Source organism: Rousettus aegyptiacus, unplaced genomic scaffold, assembly GCF_014176215.1.
Source record: "Rousettus aegyptiacus isolate mRouAeg1 unplaced genomic scaffold, mRouAeg1.p scaffold_m13_p_6, whole genome shotgun sequence".
Lineage (NCBI taxonomy): Eukaryota > Metazoa > Chordata > Mammalia > Chiroptera > Pteropodidae > Rousettus > Rousettus aegyptiacus.
In genome coordinates this window covers 874,975-895,563 of record NW_023416309.1, presented here as the reverse complement: position 1 = coordinate 895,563, position 20,589 = coordinate 874,975, and the positions used below count along the sequence as shown (strand labels likewise).

At 35.6% G+C, this 20,589-nt stretch overlaps 1 protein-coding gene and 1 pseudogene across 5 annotated transcripts in view; one reads left to right on the top strand and one right to left on the bottom strand.

Moving 5' to 3' along the window:
• ERCC6 (ERCC excision repair 6, chromatin remodeling factor) overlaps positions 1 to 20,589 on the bottom strand; it is a 67,115-nt gene that overhangs the window by 28,488 nt on the left and 18,038 nt on the right. For 4 of the 5 annotated variants that reach the window (XM_016140961.2, XM_016140960.2, XM_016140964.2 and 1 more), the window contains exons 6-7: positions 11,510 to 11,638; positions 6,102 to 6,260 (exon numbers count right to left, since the gene is read on the bottom strand). In XM_016140961.2, the coding sequence (XP_015996447.2) occupies positions 6,102 to 6,260; positions 11,510 to 11,638 (288 nt within the window). The remainder of the gene's footprint in view (positions 1 to 6,101; positions 6,261 to 11,509; positions 11,639 to 20,589) is intronic. The other variant, XM_016140963.2, reaches the window with a different exon arrangement.
• On the top strand, positions 15,208 to 15,326 carry LOC118604824 (annotated as a pseudogene).

Below are 20,589 nucleotides of genomic sequence, written 5' to 3'. Positions count from 1 at the left end.
TATAAGGAAGGACTTATAGCGATTACCCTTATCCACAGTTGTGCTTTCTGCAGCTTCAGTCCGAAAATTTCAGAAATAAACAATTCATAAGTTTTAAATTGTACACTGTTCTGAGAATGTGATGAAATCTTGCAACATTTGGCTCCATCCTCAAATCATCCCTTTGTCTAGTATATCCACACTGTATACACTCTCTGCCCATTAGTAGCAATCTGGGTTATTAGACTGACTGTCGTGGAATCACACTGCTTGTGTTTAAGTAACCCTTATTGTAGCCTAACACTACGTCACAATGCCTACATCATTCACCTCCTTTCATCTCATCATGTAGGCACTGTATCATCTCACATCATCACATGAAAAAGGGTGAGTACAGTACAATAAGATATTTTGAGAAACAGAGAGCACATTCACTTAACTTTCATTACAGTTTATTGTTCTCGTTATCCTATTTTATTACAGTTAATTGCTTATTGTGTCCAATTTATAAATTAAACTTTATCACAGGTATGTATAGGAAAAAACAGTATATATAGGGTTTGGTACTATCTAAGATTTCAGGCATCCACTGGGGGAGTCTTAGAACATATCCCGCTCCGATAAGTGGGGACTACTGTACATTCTAGGTTGGAGGAGAATTTTCTCTCTTGGTCTCTCTCTACTGCTGCATATGAACAAGGGAACAGCTCAATGGCTGCTGGGTAATTGGGCTACAGTCTAAGGAGATTTTATGACCAGAAGGAGAATTAGCCTTGGGAGAAAATTTAAGTACCTGGTCCCTGATGACACTGCTAAGCTACTGATCATGCTGTGGCTAGATGCTACCCTCTCTACTGGTTTCTAGGTGTATCACACATATTGTGAACATTTAACCCAATTCGAGGCCAGGTTTTATTTACTTGCAGACAAAATATCCTGATATGCTGTGTCCACTGCAGATACCTGACTGAATCTACACCATCCTGCCTATTTCTTCCCACCTGTTACAATGAAATAAATGTCTCTTCTCTTCTCTAAGATCAGTTCCTTTGCCTTGCTGTTAGCTTGTACCCCACCACAGCAATGGTCCCAATACTGTAGCTGCTTCATCTGCAGTCTTGCCGGGAGTTGGGTGCTAGTCAGCGCATAAAATGAATATTAAGCAAGTTGAAGTAACTTTAGAAATCTCTTCACCTATACTCAGCTTGTACTGTAAGAGGCAACTGAAAGGCAAGATTGGCTGAGGACACTGCAGACCTACACGGCCTATCTCTCACTTATTATAGAGCAGTCACTGGCACTTTTTAAACTGTCATTCTCCCCTTCCCCAACCTTTTTCTGCTCAACATGGATATTGAATATCTGAAGTTAGATGTACACTGCACACACTTCCTCATGTTACCTCATTAATTACCATAGTTTCAACTACTCTCTCTACGCTGATGATGCCAAATCTAGGTCTCCAGCCCAAATCTCTTTCCTGAACTCCGTGGTACCATATGCTTAGATGTCTAACTGCCAGTTGATATCTCCACTTACATGTCCCCATGGTACCATACATCATCCCCTCCCTATCTTGCCCTCTTCCCATGTTTCCTAATCCAGAGGAAATAACTGTTACCTATTCTCCATGTGCCCAAGTTGGAGATCCAGGCCTCACCCTTGGTCTGCCCCTCCTGTTCTCCATCATATCCAACCTATAAAGTTCATGTTACATCTACCTCCTAAATCCTTCTCAAAGCCACCCTGTCTCTCCATTTACACTGTCGATACTCCAGTTCTGGCCACGTCTCTTACCTGGGTTACTACTACACTTTCGAGCATGATCATTTCGAAAAAGCAAAATCTGATGCTTCATCCCTTTGCTTAAAAAGCCTTTTGATGTTTGCCCACTGTTCTTGGTACATTCTAAACACCTTAACCTGGCCTATGAGACCACAGGATCTGATTACTGCTCTCACCTCTTTAGCCTCACCTTCTCACTGTCCCCACCCCGACACCTGCCCCTGAAGTTCTGCCCTCTTCCACCTGCAGGCACTGTCTGCAGTTCCTACAAAGTACGTAACCCTGACCTCTCGCCCTTAGTCTTGTTCCTTCTTATCTGTTTATCCTAGCTACCATCTATTTCTCCTCCAGACCTCAGCTTCTTCTATAGACTTCACTGTCCCTTTCTCTCCAGATGGGCTAAGGATCCTCCTTCCTCAGTGCAAGTACACTAATTAGAACCCCACACTAACCCTATCATGACACATATTACTCTTATTGTAACTGTGTGTTAGATCTTTCTTAAGCTTCTTGCCAGTTCAGATATCCTTTTCTTCAAATTACCTCAATGTCTAACTCACAAGAGGTAATTAATAAAAACTGGTTTTATTAAATGAAAACATTATTAAAGGTTGCAAGAAAATATATTGAAATATTAAAAGAGACTATTTCTGGGTTAAGGGATAGTAGGTGGTTTTTATTTTCTTGCTATATCTCAATAAATACTTCCTGAACTTAAAAAAAATTATAAATTAAAGTAAATCATAGAATGCTTAAAATATTAAAAATAATCTTCTATACAACTGAAAAACACCTTGCAGTCCTAATAGAAAAACAAGCCATAATTAAATGAGGCTTACCCTTATACTCCAATGTGACAAAATGCCTCCATCTACTTCTAAATCCTCTCAGACTCCAGCTAGTCACTGTCCATGCCCCTCTACTCCCTAGAAAGGACTCATACTACAGAAGCCAGAGGCTGCAAAAGGCTCTGACACTTCCCACAGAATTCCCGAGTCCTGCTCTGCTTTTCAACAATGACCCATCCTGTGCAGGCTTCTAAGACAATATTCCTTTCTAAAAGGATTAAATGCACCAGCTTCTTTATATTCTCCAAGGAGTACAAAAGAGAGTTATCATCAATAAGCACTTAGCAGAGATTAGGAAACAACCAATCAAAACCTGTCTAAAAGAGTTAAAAACAAATTCACTTTCGAATAAGTATAAATATATACATATACTTTTATCTATTATATAGCATTTTCCCCCCTTTTTATGACATGCTTTCTGCAAACTGCTACAATGGTGAGTCATACTTTGTCATTTAAGGCCAATATCTTATTCTGGCTGAACATCTATATGGCATTATTATGCCCTTTCAATTCTGCCATTCTCCCTCTAATAAAAGATTATGGAGGTTTTCACGCTGAGTGGAAATCTAGGAGCAGACCTACATTGTTTCTGGACCACAGGAGGGGCAATCAAATCCATTAACAGTCGCATCAACTGAACCACCCTTTTCCAACCCTCAATACTGGTGAGAGAGCTTTAGAAATGGCTAAATGTACTAAAGTAATTAGCCTCAATGACCAACTAGCTACAATTCCTTTCATCTTTGATTATCATTGATAACCTAATGAATTTAAGACAAGCCAACAGTTCCAGGGTCAAATATTTCTACCTGCAGGGTGGGAATCTGCTATTCATAGCCTAGAATTTACCAGGAATTACAAAGTAAAATATTTACCTTTGAACTAATTTAATTTTTTCAAGCCATTTATATGTAATTAAGAGTTTAGGAAATGACATCCAAGACTTTAAAGTATTAACTGAAGTTTGAAAGATAAATAATTTATTTCCTCTGCATCATAAAATTGGGGAGGGGAGCTTATTATTATAATATCAATGGCAAAGTGAAAAGAAGATAGTGTGTACATTACGAACTGGGAACACAACCAGTATAGATTTTTGTTAACCACATGTAATATGCTTCTCCCTCTTAAAATTAACACATTAAAAAAATATATATTAACAACAAATCTTCTTTTACCATGAAGTTTCTTCTTGGTATCCCAGAGACTTACAGAAATTTTAATAATCATGGATCTTAAAATTGCAACACTAAGACCATCTCAAATTAGGACCCAGAAATCTGTAGTTAGCAAGAGTTCAGAAGAAATGTACACAGCCAATGAAGCAATGCTGGCTCATAGCACTTGACTATTCAATTTCATTTGAACTTCATCTGAGTATTCATCTATTTTTCTTCAAGACAGAGAGGAAAACTCCAAGTTCACTGAGCTTCAGGGGAAACACATGTTATAAACTTAACAGAAAAATGTTATATAATTTGCTCTGGTACATGGAAGTGGAGGGGACCAAGCTCCTCAGTATACCTCTATCCATAAAGAGCCCAGTTATTTGGTTGATATATAACCACATTCTGGGAAGCCACTTCTACCAATACTATTTTAATGAAGACAATGTGGGCTACAGTCCAACATGCCACACTACTTCATTATAGAAAAGAAGATATGAGCATTGATAGTTAATTGATTACAGCTGCTGCTCATTATTAGCCCTGACTTCACTCGTAGCAGGATTGTCACTACTTGAGAGAGCATGTTTTAATTTTTAGATCAAAACTACACTGTGAGGATGACTTCAAGTTTCCTAGGCCGAGTATTAGATTCCACACAAGTTTCATGATAAGAAGAAGAGGAAGGAAGGAAAGAGATGGGAAATAAAAAAATCCCAGAAATCATTTAAGGAAGGAAAGACAGTTCTAGAAACTATCTGGGACAGCTTGAGACATTCTTGATATCAAAAAAACCCAAGTAGAGTTATAGAGCCAAGCTAACCAAAGAGCATATTTAGAACAGAAAAACCATTTTTACAAATGCTAAACTAATGACAGTCACAGAAAAGAAAACAATAAATGTCCATCTTCAATTTTGACTTTTCCCTTGGGCTGGAATGTTTTCAAGTGTTTCCAGGCAAAATGTAATAGAATTCTAATATTTGAAGAAACGCCACCACTTCAATACAACTTTCTTATATTAACAATATTTATTTGAAAATCTTCTATTTTTTGTCCCATTCCTACATTTATATAAATATTTCTAAAATATTATAAAATTTTAAATACTCTTCATGAAGTGGTGATATGTTAAGTTAATGAAAAAGCAAGGAATAAAAACAAAGCACTAAACTCTAAATATTGGAAAAAAGTTCTTCACTCAATAGTTTATGATTTGTATTTGACTCTCTACTAAGCATTTTTCTGCCAATGAACCAGAAAGTAACATAGGAACCTCAGTAGTCACTGGCTTCAGGCACACAGGTACCATTTTAAAGGTGTCTCCAAATCACATCCAGTGAGTGTGGAAAGTTCCTACAGAACAATTTTCTGGTAAACATCTTGCTGTTATTCATTAGAAACACCTATTGGAATCCAAAAAGTTCTCAGGTTAACTAGGTTCAAGATTAAATAGTCTGCATAATTTACCTAGCATTATTTTTACCAATACTGATTTACATAAAGCTAAATTATAGCTTAAATATGGAAACAGTCACTGTACTGATTTCAAAATAAAGCATTTCAGTCCTATCATATTGACCTAACACAGTTTAAATGCTTTCAGAGTACTAAAGTTTTAACAGTTTAAATTCCTAAAGAGAATAAAAATTAAAATCTAAACACAGTTTTCTATCATTTTAGTTAGTCATTCAGGCTTTGGCTTAGAATTTACATAAAAATCTTAAAGATTAGGAGAGGGAGTGGAAAGCACAGTGAACAGACAAGTAACTTCATTTTAAAAAAGCACTATCTATAAATGCTTATGCATACTGATCATAAAAGAAATTCAGGAGAACGCTTCTCCTAAGCTCCAACTTTCCCCATGAATAGACTTTGTATTTACTGTAATGCTCACCTGGTCTCCTGCCAGAACAAATATTTTAATATAAAATTTAATAAATGGAACTAAAAGTATTATGTCTAATTTAAAATTCCATATTGTGTAAACTATTGATATTAACATAATTGAGTTTGTAAACAATCCATTTGTAGACGCTAACCTTAGACACTGTATTGACCCAAAATATCTAGTGGGGCTCATCTGCAAAATGAAGCATCAATGCCTGGAATTCATTAAAAGTGTTACATGTTTAATTCTCCTGCCCTACAGCTCCATCGTCTCGTAAAAATTTTCCTTTGATGTCCCCCACTAAAAGAATTAAAGGAATATTGTAATTGAAATGTCATCAATAATTCACAAGACCGTCCTCCACAGCAATACATCTGATGAAATATTAATTGAGCTCCACAGACTGACAGTCTGCAGAGGAGCACTTGCCTGTAATTTGAACCACGAGTCCTGATCTTGCTGTAGCTCAGACCTGCCAAGAAGGCAATTATCTGGATGGTCTTGCCCAATCCCATTTCATCTCCCAGAATTCCTCCTGCCTGCTGGCAGTGCAATTCCCACAGCCACCTAACACCTGTCTGCTGGTACCTACAACAACAAACACCAACAAGAAAAAGAAAATGGCAAATGGTAAATAAAACAGATCATAACAGAAAGTACTTATGAATTAATCATTTGGTTTGGTTCTAGTATCAGTCAGAGAAACATGCCGGATGTGTGTTTTACATGAGTATTATATTTATAAGGTCATACATTTTTGATTACCTAGGCATAAAATCACAATTTTTTTACAGAATGTTAACACATTTCTAATTAAACTGATAGATGGGGTAATTAGGGACTATTTCATTTCTTTTTCAACATTAAAAACAGCTTGGTAAACAAGCATAACCTTATTATCTTTTATTTAGTGTCTTTCTGGAAAAAAATCTCAAATATTTTGTTTTTTAAGTTCCAATAATTTTTCTATTAAAAAAGAGGCATGAATAGCATCAAAAAGCAGGACAGGGAATACCACCACTTACAGCATATACTGTTGAAAAGTCATTTGGTTATCATACTGTCTTTTTATAGAAAAAATTAAATTATATTTAAGGCCCTAAACAGTTCTGAATAATAGGGCTGCTCACAAAATTAGCACATAACAGATGATTCTGTCATATTATTAACAGATGCAAAAAAGAACTTTAAAGACTCAACAATATAAAGGGCTTTTTTGTATTTTAAAGAAGAACTTGATTCAGGGATTTTTCATAGATACATAATATCAGAGCTATTAAAACTTTAAATAAATGGTACAGGTCAAAGAGAAATAACATAGTCCCCTCTATAAAAAAAATAATAAGTTGGTATTTTCCTTTATCCATCAATGGCATGTTTAATCTATAATCTAAAAGTGAAGTTTTAAAAAGGAGTAATACAAAAAGAATTTTTGAGAGTGAAAGAAAGAGTTAACATCATGGAATGGTATAAAGATTATATGCCAATATGAAAAAAAAATCTAAAGCTGAAAACACTTAAGTTAAAAGACAACAAAATCAAAGGGTTTTTTTTTTTTTTTTCAAAGAAAGTACCAAGACTAATGATCTTCCCACCTTAAAAGAAAGTGGTTATGGTTTTATTGCCCAAATGTTTACCATGTATTTGGTACATGGTATTTCTAACCTAAAATCTCATTAAGAACTTCAATCTTTGTTGAACTAGTTTTATTTAATCTTTTCTCAATAAATGTCATAATTAACTTTCCCCAGTATTTTGCAATCAATTCCAAAAGTCTAACTCTAGCTGTTGCATTATTATCTACCAAATAAAAAAAATTTTGAGAATTTTGCTGTTTACTAAACTTGCTAATTATAATATACACTTTGAATATGAACACTAGAAAAGATGATTAAAATTCAAAATACAGTAAGTATAGTATAAAGATCATTTAATTTGAGAAGAAGAAAAGGTTCTATTAACATGTGGTATATAACCAGAGAATAAAGGCTACCCCTTAAGAAGCCTGCTGTCAGGGAAGCACCAGGCTAGGCAGTTTGGATACAGCCTCAAAACCACCCTGTAGGGAGATGATAAGCCCATCTGGTAGTTAGAAAATACAGGCACAGAAAAGGTTAAGTAATTTGCCAAGGGTCACACTGCTAGAAAAAAAATAACCAAAAGTGAAATTCAGAACCTCTGATACCAAATCACTTTAGAGATAATCTTGACCAGTGGTTAAGATTGAGAGAACTACTCAGGGGGGTTATTTTGCTCCCTAGAAGACATCTGGCAATACCTATGGTTGTTACAACTGGGAAAGTACAATTGTCATCTAGTGGTAGAGGCCAGAGATGCTGTTAAACATCTCACAATGCACAGGAATAGTCCCTACAACAAAATAATCCAGCCCAAAATATCAGTTGGGTTGAAGATGAGAAATCGACATGTAAAATCAAAGCTGGTTCTGAACTGGCTACACTAGACTAATCTCAGCTTTGGAAAAAGACATATTTGAAAAACTCTCCAAAAAACTGATGTATGGTAGTCTCCCCTTATCAGTAGTTTCGCTTTCTGCAGTTTCAATTACTTGCAGTTGACCACAGTCTGAAAATAATCAATGGAAAGTCCCAGAAATAAACAATCTGTAAATTTTAAATTGCACATCATATTCTGAGTAGCATGAAATTTTGAGCCTTCCTAGTCCGTCTTACCTAGGATGTGGATTATCCCTCTGTCCAGCGTATCCACATTGTATATACTCTCTACCCTTTACTCAGTAGTTCTCTCAGTTATCAGATTCACTGTATTACAATATTTGTATTCAAATAACCCTTCCTTTACTCAATAATGGCCCCAAAGCACAAGAGTACTCATGCTGGCAATTCAAATGTCAAAGAGAAGCAGTATGTGTTTCTTTTAATTGAGAAAGTGAAAGTCTGGTACTATCCATGGTTTCAGGCATCAACTAGGGGTCTCAGAATATATCCCCCTAGCATAAGGGAGGACTACTGTAGTTTCCAGAATCGCTAAATTTTAGTTAGTGGACCTCTTTTTACTGAGGTACAGAACAACTCTGGAACCACCTTCTCTGGAAAGAGCAGGGACCAAAAATTACCAAGGATCATTTAGTATTTAACTACACTGCACTGCCTCTATCCAACACCTCTGTTTGGGGCCAATTAACATAAAGTGAGAAGAATCTGGAGAGGTACAATGGAGAAATCATGAAAGAAATAAGAAATGGTGACCAGTATGGTATCCCAGAAGGAATTTGGGGGTTAAGATATCTGAATTCTATGTAACCCAGAATAGGCAGTAACAGTGTGCTAGGTTTTATCTTGTCTAGAAATATAACCTCCAGGGGTTCTCACACAGCATATGATTGTGTGTTTATAAGAAGAAATGACTTAAGAAAAAATATCTACTAGGCAGCCCCTTAAGTCACATCACTACATGGAAATCTCCCAAAACAACTGGGGACATTGTACAAAGATAGCAGAAAGAAGCTCTTTCTTTCCATAAAGGCCCTCAGATTGCACCAGCACACTGACTGGTAGGCTGGATGAGGATTAAGGGAGCCTGGGTTCTATTTCCAGCAGTGCCATTAACTGACGGGTTTTGTTGCCTTAATTTCGTAACAATAAATACTAAAACCATTATATACTTTAAATGAAATCGGGTTATTGAATTCAGTTTGCAAAACCTTTGAAAAGCATATAAAAATTATTCTTTAGGAAAAGTTAAAGATTTTTATAAACTATTGTATAATAGTAAAGAAATCAGTATACTTTGCTTTCCGCATGAGACTAAAGCATCACCAAAATAACCACAGATAATTGGTATATCTTGGCATTGTCACACTAACCCAAGATTACATTAACTAGTGTAGCTAAAAGTAAGGTCAAAGGAGTGAACTCTGTCATTTGATTACTAAATTATACAGATGAATGCATTTGCTGGGCATACTTTCAAAAGGGAATTTTAAAAGTTAAACATGATCTTGTAGAAAATAACACTTAAATGGATAATTGTACCTTCTGACTCCCTTGCGTACAAGAATACCCTTGTTAATTTAATTCCACAGAGTGCGGTAAATATGGTAAAAAATATATCTACAGCTTAAAATTAAATTGGCCTGGCAAAAACTCAATCATAAAAGAAAAATGGAGACTATCAATCCTATTATTTACATATATATATATATATATATATATATGGTAGAAGAAAAGAAACATAAGTTTTATAACATTTATGAAATATTTAAAATCCAATTTTTGAGAGATAAATGATGAAAACAAAATACTTTCCAGGAATGTCCCATTAAGATAAATTTTTTTAAAAAAATGTATTTACATTAACTACAATAAAGTCAATAGTCAATACGCTGAATCATACATACTTTTAGTAAGCAAAGTCTGGTTGTAGCTGTGAAAGTTCTTTGCTAGAAAATCTCACATTTAAAAAAAATAATACACATTCAACTTGAGTCTTGAGGATATTTGCCAAAACACTTATTACATATGTAGAAGTATCCTGTCTTTGATAAATCAATTTAATCTATAATTTGGGTATTGCTTTTGCTAATAAAACACTGATATTATTTTGCCTGTTTCTTAATAAGCAATCACTTTAGAGAAGATTAAAAGAGTTGCCAATAAATGTTGTCTTTATTTACCTTTTCATAGTTAATTTTCATTTGGGAAAAGCAATAAACAAAGGAGCCACCACTCCAGACCATAAAATACATACAAAAATTACTGGAGAGATTCAGATTTGAATTTCTTTATAGTTCCTCTGTCCAGTTATGGCTACCCAATCAAGACTTAGCTTTCCTATATGTTCAGTGTAATAAAATAACTACTCCCTGCCCTTTTCCTCCCTACTCTGAGAAAAATTATAACTAGTATAAAAGCTCTTGGAGAGGAAATATAAAAAAATGCTGTTTTTAAACAGACTTCTTGTGTAAGTTTAAATCATGCTGACAGCTGAATCTATGAAGGAGATTAAACATAACCATCTCAAAGAAATTTGCATCTTGCACCCACGCGATGATACAAGAGACAGAAAGAAGTTATTTAATGGTTTAACTTCCTATACGCTTCAAAGAAGCCTTCCTAAAGTACCTTGTTAAGTAAGTCCCAGGAGTGATGAGATTGAAAATGTGCCTCAGTATTTATATTCATCATGGGAGACTTGCCTGGGCCTTGTAGGCTAATAGGCATGCATCTATTACACAGCATCTGGTTATCGATAACATTGGGCCACTTCACATATGAAACAAAGTCAGTTTCAAATAGCAGCTTAATCTTGAAAGTGTTTGCCTAGATCTTCTCTTTTGATATTAGAACAACATCTGCATAAAATATTCAGATGCACATTTGGTCGGCTCAAAGTATTATACCCTTAGGTATAACATACGGCACTCAGAAAATAATCTCAACAGTTCTTTATTTCCAAAAAGAAGTAAAAAAACCTCCTTAATATTGATTTTAATATACAACTTTTCTTAATCTAAAAAATGAGAAGTTCGGATCCTCGAAATTACTAAGAACAAAAAGATGGCTTTTAAATGTGTTGCTTTTAGTCTGCTGAGACAGGTCTATTATAGATTCATCAGTTTACAAACATACCCAATGCACATTTTAGTCAATTTATTATCATCTAATTTTAATGAACAGCGTGTGGCTACAATTTTATTTGACAGTATATGTATTTGCAATAAATTGTTGCAAGTACCTTAAGGGTCCACAGGTAACTACTGTGTAATTCCTAAAATATTAATTTGTACACAATGGCTTGATGATAGATATAAAGGAAAGAACACAGATATAAAGGAAAGAATACATGGCACATACTTAAAGAGCTTTTTGAACAGAAAACCTGGAATTTTAAAACCTTCATCAAATTCAGCATCACTTTCCTCAGAATCATCTTCAAGCTTCAGACACTTCTCTTTGTCCTGCAGTCTCAGTTTATTCCATCTCCTACCATGAAAATAAAAATCATATTTCTATTATTTTGGTTATAAGACATATTAAAATAGAAAGTTCTAGATGATGCACAGGAAAAAACAAATTAGAAGTCTTTCAGCTTTCTGCTGTCAACATTACCCAAAACATTGATATTCAAAGAAGAAAAACAATTCTCTTTTCCTTCTTTTTCATTTCAGTTATTCTTATTTGAATTATTATAGCTGTGCTAGAAATATTTTTGTAAGGCCCCATTTCATTATCAAAACTACTTGCTTCTCTTCTGGCATGCCCTAAGGAAAATTTTCTCTGCTAAGTTTCTAAGATACATGAACTTAATTCTAGAAAAGATTCTATGAAAATTTCAATATAACTAAGCACCTCCAAAATGGCAATATGACAAAAAATATATCTTATTTATAATTACTATTTCTGTAATAAAGATATGATAGTCATAGTATAAACAGCACAGTACCTTGAACATAAAGCAAATTTTGGGTCGAAATTACTATATATTAGATTCACACATTGATAACTTAATTGGGGGGGAGGGCATCAACAACATAAAAGTAGTGATAATTATACCAGTGAGAAAAAAAATGTGTTCACTAAATAAAACCTGTTAGAAATTTAGTAATATGATGCTTTTTCAGATACAAAATAAAATAAACATTTAAATTTCTGAAGGATATGTCACATACGTATAACAGAAAAAAAGTCTAAAGATCTGAAAAGTCTCAGTAATACACCAAGGTTGTTAGGAAGGTACAGCCATTTAGTCAGACTAATTCTGCATATGTATAACTATAATGGACACTGTTGTCATGAGCTTAAAAAAAAAAATAGCCTTATATTCTATTCACTTCCAAAATAAAAGGATGACTTTTTTCAGTATGCATGCTGAATTTCACAAAATGGTGGTAATGCCTTTGAAATACAAGCTCAAAGAGAATAAGAACAACAATATATAAGAAGGCATTTATCTGCCACTCATTATGCAAGAATAATAATGTGTGAAGGAAGGCAAAGGAGAAAATGGAAGGATAATATTGCACACACTGCCTAGTTAGAGGAATGGTAAGTTTTCCAGTATAAATGACCAAACCAGCACAGAGGCCAAACACAGAGTGACAGGCAACCTCATCCAAGGAGCTGCTGGAGGACCTTGAAGCACATCCTCTGATAAATTTTTGCCTTACTAAAAATTTCAACTCTTTGAAGTAACAGAATGAAGAGTTAGCTGAAGTTTAATCGTAACCAATAAGGAAGAACTGGTTGGTGACCTAAAACTGCTTCTCGGGGTACTAAAAGAACCTATAAATAAGCATTGTTGGTAATTTCCAGAGGATGGCAAATGAAAGAGGCAGGATAGGGCCAAGCTAAGGAAATAGCTATCATATAACTATAAGGTTTAATATGTGTTAGTTTTTTTATGTAAAAAATTTAATGACCTTTTTGTGGTTAACTTCTAAAGACAATCTCTTCCTTTCTTTTCTTTTGATTTTTCTTCCTTAAAAATCATCTCCATGCAATTGATGAAATGAAGTACCTCTAGGTGGCTATAACAGTCTTTGCTATTCTTCTGAGTTTCCAATTACCTACAAATTTAGTTATGTGCAATAGCATACAGCAAAGGTTCTCAACCAGGGGCAAACTGGCCATCTTCTATTTTCCCCCACCCTCACCCAAGGTAATCTGACAACATCATAACATAATTGATTGTTATAACTGCTGTGGGAGGGGAGATATACTACTAGCATCTAGCAGGTGAAGGCCAGGGGTGCTGCTTAGCATCCTATCATGTAATAAGACAGTCCTCCATAACAAAATGTTATCTGGTCTCAAATGTCAATAATGCCAAGGCTGAGAAACGTTGGCATATAAGTATCCCTAACTACTGAAACTTAGAAATCAAAATGATGTATACACATTTTCCTGATGTGTGTGTGTATATGTATATACGTATATGTACATATATACGTATCTGAATTCTTGCTACGATCTGAAATTTAGCAAGCAAGCAATTTCAGATGAGAAATGCCTCATGAGAAATTCCAAACTCTTACTATGAAGAGCTCAGAACCAAACATCTGTATAACAAAAGATACCTGTATTTAGCATACTTGTGGACAATAAAAATTTGAGAAAAATCAAAAAACTAGCAAGCCACATAAAAATACTTCATTTTGCAACTACTCAAAGATAAGATGACAGGAAAAAAAAAAAAAAAACACCAGAAGATACTGGTTTTTGAAGTTGGGTACAACAAGTCATTAAATATTTTATGTATGACAGGATCACATACTAAACTTCATTGACAGATAGTAGCTATTTCCTTAGACTTAGCCAGTAAATCTTTGTGGCTGTTAAATTTCTCACCGCATCGCTGCATCAACAGGGTTTCGGCTTCTTCCTTCTCCCTCCCTCCCTCCTAAAATATATAGGCATCATGTCACCACAGAACACACAGCACCTAGGAAACCACATAAGCCACTACATAAATGATTGCATTTCAGTGTCTTCCGCTTCATAAAGAAAGATGAAAAAGACAAACATTTATTCAGTTTGGCTAAAGGGTGACTAAAAGTGGTGAGGAAAAATCATTATCGCCTACAAGTATTTGTATCATTGTGAAGACAAATCATCCCAGTACATATTAAAGACAGAAAATACCAGGGTTATAAAACCTGCATATGTGTCTCATGCTAAGAGATTGCTCTGGTATTCAAAGTAGCAATTCCTCCCATGACTTGTAGCAAAAATAGACCTGACCATCTAACTAGTGCCCACTTAAGCAGAGCAGTACCGAGTGCTGATTGACAAGAAGAATGACATGGCACACACTGGGGAGGTGGAGGGAAGCCAGATTCACCTGAATTCTGAGACAAAAAGTTGCCTTTCTCATCCTAGATGCCATCAAGGGTCTTATGCTCTATTCAGGCTGCTTATCCTACAGTCTGACAGGCTGGGCAATCCGTTTTGCCAGCAGATATAAAGGGGGATCTATACTATGAATAAACTGGGTTTAACATATGTAAGCACAGCCCAAGCATAAAAGCCTGGATTCAGGTGGTCTGGAATCAAATCCTGACTGCCATTTATTAGCTCCTTAACCCATGGCAAGTAATTTAACCTCTTTAGCATGTAAGTTTCCTCAACTGTGAGATAGGGAGAACAACAGCGTCTATTTAATTAAATTTTGGGAAGGATTAAATGAAGTGTCTCCTGTAAAGCTCTCATTAGCATAAACCTAGAATATATAAGTGCTAAACTGATTAACGTACTATTATAAATAATCCTACCTATATGTGTGAAATCCTCACACAATCCTGAGGCAGGAGCTATTACTGCGTTCACTTACTGAGGAGGAAAAGAAAGCAATAGATAGTCTAGTACAATCGCATGTGAAAATGCAATGCACCACAAAGTTTGACAGAACTCTCTGAACATGTATATTTGAACAAAAAATGGGAGTTTATCAAATGAATGCTCAGTAAATTATTACAAATAGCATGATCACCATGAATAAAGACACCTAGCCTTCAGAAGGTATCTGCTGAAATATCTCAACTAAAAAAATTCTAGTCTACAGCCATGCTACCTTGAACGAGCCCAATTCCGTCTGATCTAGGAAGCTAAGCAGGTTCGGGCCTGATTAGTACTTGGATGGGAGACCACCTAGCAAGACCAGGTGCTGTAGGCGTAAAAAATTAAAAAAGGATTGTAAGTTGACAAGCTCCTTGCAATTTGTGAGGTCAACTAAGGGTTGCCTTACTTAAAAAACAAGAAAAAAAAGTTTAAAAAAATTCTAATAGATTTGTAAACAAACTGTCCTGAAGTATGGCTGTCTTTTATACAACATAAAAAAAAAAAAAATAGACACCGAATGACTTAAAATTGGTTATGGGCAGGAAAAAATAAGATCTGGGCCCAAGGGATCTGAAATTGTAAAAGTCAGAAATGGCTCCAAAATGTCTGAATTTTGTTATTTCAAAAATTAAGCTAGATAACTAATTTTAAAAGTAGAAGGAGGCAGTCCAATATTTACAGTTTTGGAAAAGAAACTTTTCCTGTTTTCTATCCTCTCATTTTTAAAAATCCACACATGTAATGGTCACAGCTGCAGCTACATAAAACCAAGCAGGCATGGAGTTTCTGGCAGTGTCTCTAACTCCTCACACAACTACCATAGTCCACTGTTGACTCCACTGGCAGCCACTTTGAAAGAGAACCTAGTAATAAACATAAACTTTAATTCCAATCAGATGCAGGCAGAGAAAACACTCCCTGGCTCCTCTACATTCATGCAGGAATGAGAACCTGGCCCAGGCTGTAGAGCCTGGGGTTGATATTACAGTAATGATCTAACGGAAGCAACTGGGACTCAGAACCAGACTGCTATCAACATGGCACAATATAACCAGTTGAACTGCACCAGGTACAATACTTTCTCCAGTTGTAACCTATTGGGGTACCTTATCAATGGAATCCTAACAATACACCTGTAGTTGCCACCATTTAATCTACTTAATTAAATTAAATTAAATTAATTAAATTTAATTAAATTAACAGCCACCAGTTAATTTTCAAAACAGAATTTCAAGCATGTCGAGTATGTTCAACATACATAAGTGGAAAAACACAGCTAGTTTCCCTTTATGTCATATTTTGTGGCTTCCTCATCTCTAGGCATTCCTGTATGGCTCCAACCTCCCTCTCACCAATACATACACATCCACACGTTCCATGAATTCTTGAAACCCTCACCCAAGCAGTACTTTGAGAGAAGGAAGCCTTCCCTCATAAGCCAGTTAGATATACTGTCCTCTAGGTGCCTTCCCAACCCCATGGCACCTCAGGCACACCTGATGTCTCTACTAGAATGCTCATCAGGTGTTAGCATCTTTTGAAATCTGTATCTGTCTTCCCTGGGACTGGGAGCCACTTGCGATTAGAGACTGTCTTAGTGATTTATATATCACAAGAGACTAGTATAATGCCCATCTCACCACAGACACTCAATAAATGCTGAACGAATGAATGAATGAGGTTCTTAACTGAGCTAAGGACAAGTAGAACATTAGCAAAGGAGAAGCATGGCTTGAAAATGGTCAAAGTGGGTTATCTGGAAATGGGTTCAAGAAACTTTCTGCTCTATCTCATTTACAGCCTACTTCCAGTTATATTTACCGCTCATACAACTTTAAGGTACTACTGGCTATATCCACTGGATAAACAGTTAAGGTTAACTACAAAGAATCCGCCATGGCAAAGGACAAATACGAAGTCGGATAAATTCTTAATTTTGAATTTTATAAAAAGGAAAAGTCTTTATATTGAATATAAAAATTCTGTAAGTTATTTTCAAGTCCTGAGTTCTGTTTTTTGGGGCTTCCCAGTGGATTCGCTTTACAACTGGGTTCTGCATACCAGCTGATGGGAAGAATCAGAAGCCCCGAGTTTGGGTCCAAGCTTCCTTAGGACCAGGTGGGAAAGGCTGGGCAAAAAGATTAAACTTTTTATGAAAGAATGAGTCTTCAGAGAGAGGAAGCAAGAAGTTTCACTAGCCCTGAAGTACATTTTACATCAGCAGAAAGGAAATGTTTTTGATATTCCCACCTTCATCTTCCGAAGTGAGTGTATTACTCACTAAGGGTTTTTCTAACCCCTACAGTCAGTCCCTCAGTCTCCACTAGAAGCCACTAGAGAACTCAGTAAAAAATTCAGATTTAAGATAGCCACTGAGAAGCGAAAACTGGTTGTAGACAGAGAGCTGTATTACAGGTCTGTAACTAGTAAGGAAAGGTCTGAATTTTAGAAACATCAGTTAACAATTGCCATATTTGTCTCCTCAGCCATAAAATGAGCAAACTATTAGGTTCTCACTGGACTAAATGAAATTATATATGTATTAAACCCTTTGTAAACTTTTTTTTTACACTACATACATGTCAGATGCTATCTTGTAATTATTGGAAGATTACTCAAACAAGTAAAATTGAGAAATATTAGTTAATTATAGGTTAAATGTAAATAAAAATAACAAATGTCAAAACACCTATTGCAATCTTTAGCAGGCAGGAGTTAAGTGCAACCCCAAAGTCTAAGGGCAATCATGCTACTCCACTCCTACTGTCAGCCAAGACCAAGATTATTATTATTATTACTGTGACATAAGAACTTACACACACAGGACACCAAGGAGTGTGGAAATCAAGCGTTACAAGGCATGACATAAGGATCAGGAACAATGACCTTAGAACAAAGAGAATTGTGAGAAACCAAAGTGTAATCTTGACCTACCCACACCTGGAACCAATGAACAGGCTGTGAAGTTTGAAGAATGTCCCCTGGGCAGATACCTAGTGCTCCCTAGTGTGTTCAAAAGAGATATAACTTTTTATTTCTTCCCAAACAACCATTGAAAATGTGCTTAACATTTGTATAGATACTTTATTATTAAGTGGAGCCTTAATATTAATAAAAAATGTAAGAAAAGCCTAACATCAATAAAACAAGTTGATAACAGCTAATGATATGGTTATGCATACTACTACCATTTGTTAAACCACCTTTCACTTTAGAGAGAAGTCACCGTTTCATGTCAATATTCGTAAGGTCTTCTTCATGCTACTCTACTCTACTTCTCATGGACCCTCTTACTGGCTTGATGGAATCTTTGTAGTAAATGTTTTACTTAGTGGGCATGCAAATAACAATAACAGCTAATACTTACTGCCTGACAAGTGCCAAATACCTTAGGTGTATTATCTATTATGTGTAATCCTCATATCACCCTTGAAGAGGGTATTGCTATGATTCCCATCTTACAGATGAGGAGATGTACAAAATCTCAGAGCTGCTAGGTGAAACTTTGGCATTCTGTTTCCATGGCCCATGATTTTTAACCCCTATGCCAAATATCACCTCCTTGAGTAAACGACAGCTAGTCAGGACAAGCTGTGTTTTGAGATGACACATACATACATCCACATTATGCATATACATTTTTATTTTAGGATCAGAAAACGAATACTAAATAACAACAGTTACTTAATAATTACTGATGCTCACTGTGTGCCGGCGGACACTGTTTTAAGTATTTTACAGGTATTAACTCATTTAATCCTCACAACCCTATGAGGCAAATACTTCTATTGATCTCTTTTTCACAGTTAAAGAAAGGCAGACAGTAGCCTGACCAAGATCAATGTTAGGATTCAAACCCAGATCATTGGGCTCCAGAGTCTATACTCCTAACTGCTTACATAATCTTCCCTCTCAAAAAGTATTTTCCAAACTCCCTAACACTACCTCTTTCCTCATAGTACCAGCCAAAAAGTCAATAATCACCTCTTTAACTGCTATACGATAAAAACAATTGTAGAGGGGCAAACTAAATTCTAAAACTTTGACTCATATTTGTCTCAAAAAAATATCAGTGCTAAAACTTGAGGGGAAAGATTGCCTTCATCTTTGTACAATAACACGATTCTTCCCTACCTCAAAACTGTGCGGGGACAGTCAAAACTCACTTTCTACTTGACACCTGCCATCTTTTCCAAATAACAGTAAAATCAGTTTAGCAGTTCTTTTAACTACAGATAATCTGGACTGACCAAGCACATAAGATACATTTAATATCAGACAAACCAATATATTCCACTGCCCATACCAACCCAAGCACACACACACACAAAATGCAAACTATCCCTATTAATGTGAATTGTCAAATATTAGTAATCTGAGATCATATAGTAATAAAACAAACACGCCCTCTCCAAAATTTCAAGGAAGTCACATATTGAGCTGCTTGAAATTCAAAAATGAGCTTACTGCTCTGAAGGGCCACCAATCTGGAGTAGTTCATTTCTATACTGACTGTGAGGGAAAAGGCACACACCACATAGTTAAATCATTATTAATAAAGGGTGAAATTTCAATATGAAGACCATTCTCTACTTATTGCGATATCCATGAAAGAAATTCTACAACAGAAGCACAAAGAGTACAATTTGATTTTTAAAAATATATTCGAGGCACCAAGCTGGGTATTTAATATAGTTTGTATTTCAGTATTGCAATAGGTTTTCTATTTCAGACAGCTAAGAATCCCTTACAGATTAGTCTAATTTGCTAAATTGAGATACTCAGTGTTTTACTTTTCTTATTTGCCTTTTTATGGTCTATCTGGGTGGACTTAATTGGCACATCTGAGCAGATGAAATACCCTCAGATAGGAGTCCAGATCTCACAGAGTAAATTAAGACTGATGCAGACAATTATGCACTGGAGCTGAGAATGTGAGGTGTGTGCAGAGCACGAAGCAAAATTAGTCTTCATTTGTGTCTTAGCTTCGTCATTTAAAAGCAGCTAAGACACTCTCTAAGAAAATTCCTTAAGGGAGTAACTTTTTCTTCTCTTTAAAACACAGATTCTTAGAAGAAGGAAAAAAATTTATTTCTTGAGAAAGAAATTAACTCCCAGAAACTGATGATAAAAACAATCTTCAAATCATTATATTTAGGTTTCTGGATCAAATCTAGATTTTTACTAAATTCAGATTTTTAGAGATCAAATGATTTTTTTTAAGGTCAAAATAAAATCAAGCTTCACAATTTTGGTCTTTGCCTAAGTGCAACCTGAAGGTGCTGAATCTTCATCCAGGGCAAACAAAAATCCAAATGAAGGACAAATGGGACAATCCCAGTGCAATGGGAGGCAACTCTAGGGAAAAGGGAGAGGCTCCGGTGAAGACAATCAAATGAAGACAGAGCAACTAGGAGAGTGGTTCTAGGAGGCATGACCTTTAGCAGAATTTCAGGTGAGAAATGAGACCTGCAGAATGTAGTTGGTCTCCATCAAGTAAAAGGAAAAATCAGTTGCTGAGGTAATGTTCTTAGTCCATCATAACAGACCAAGATGATAGATGGCTCCCACCTGACCCAAACAACCTTCAGACCCCA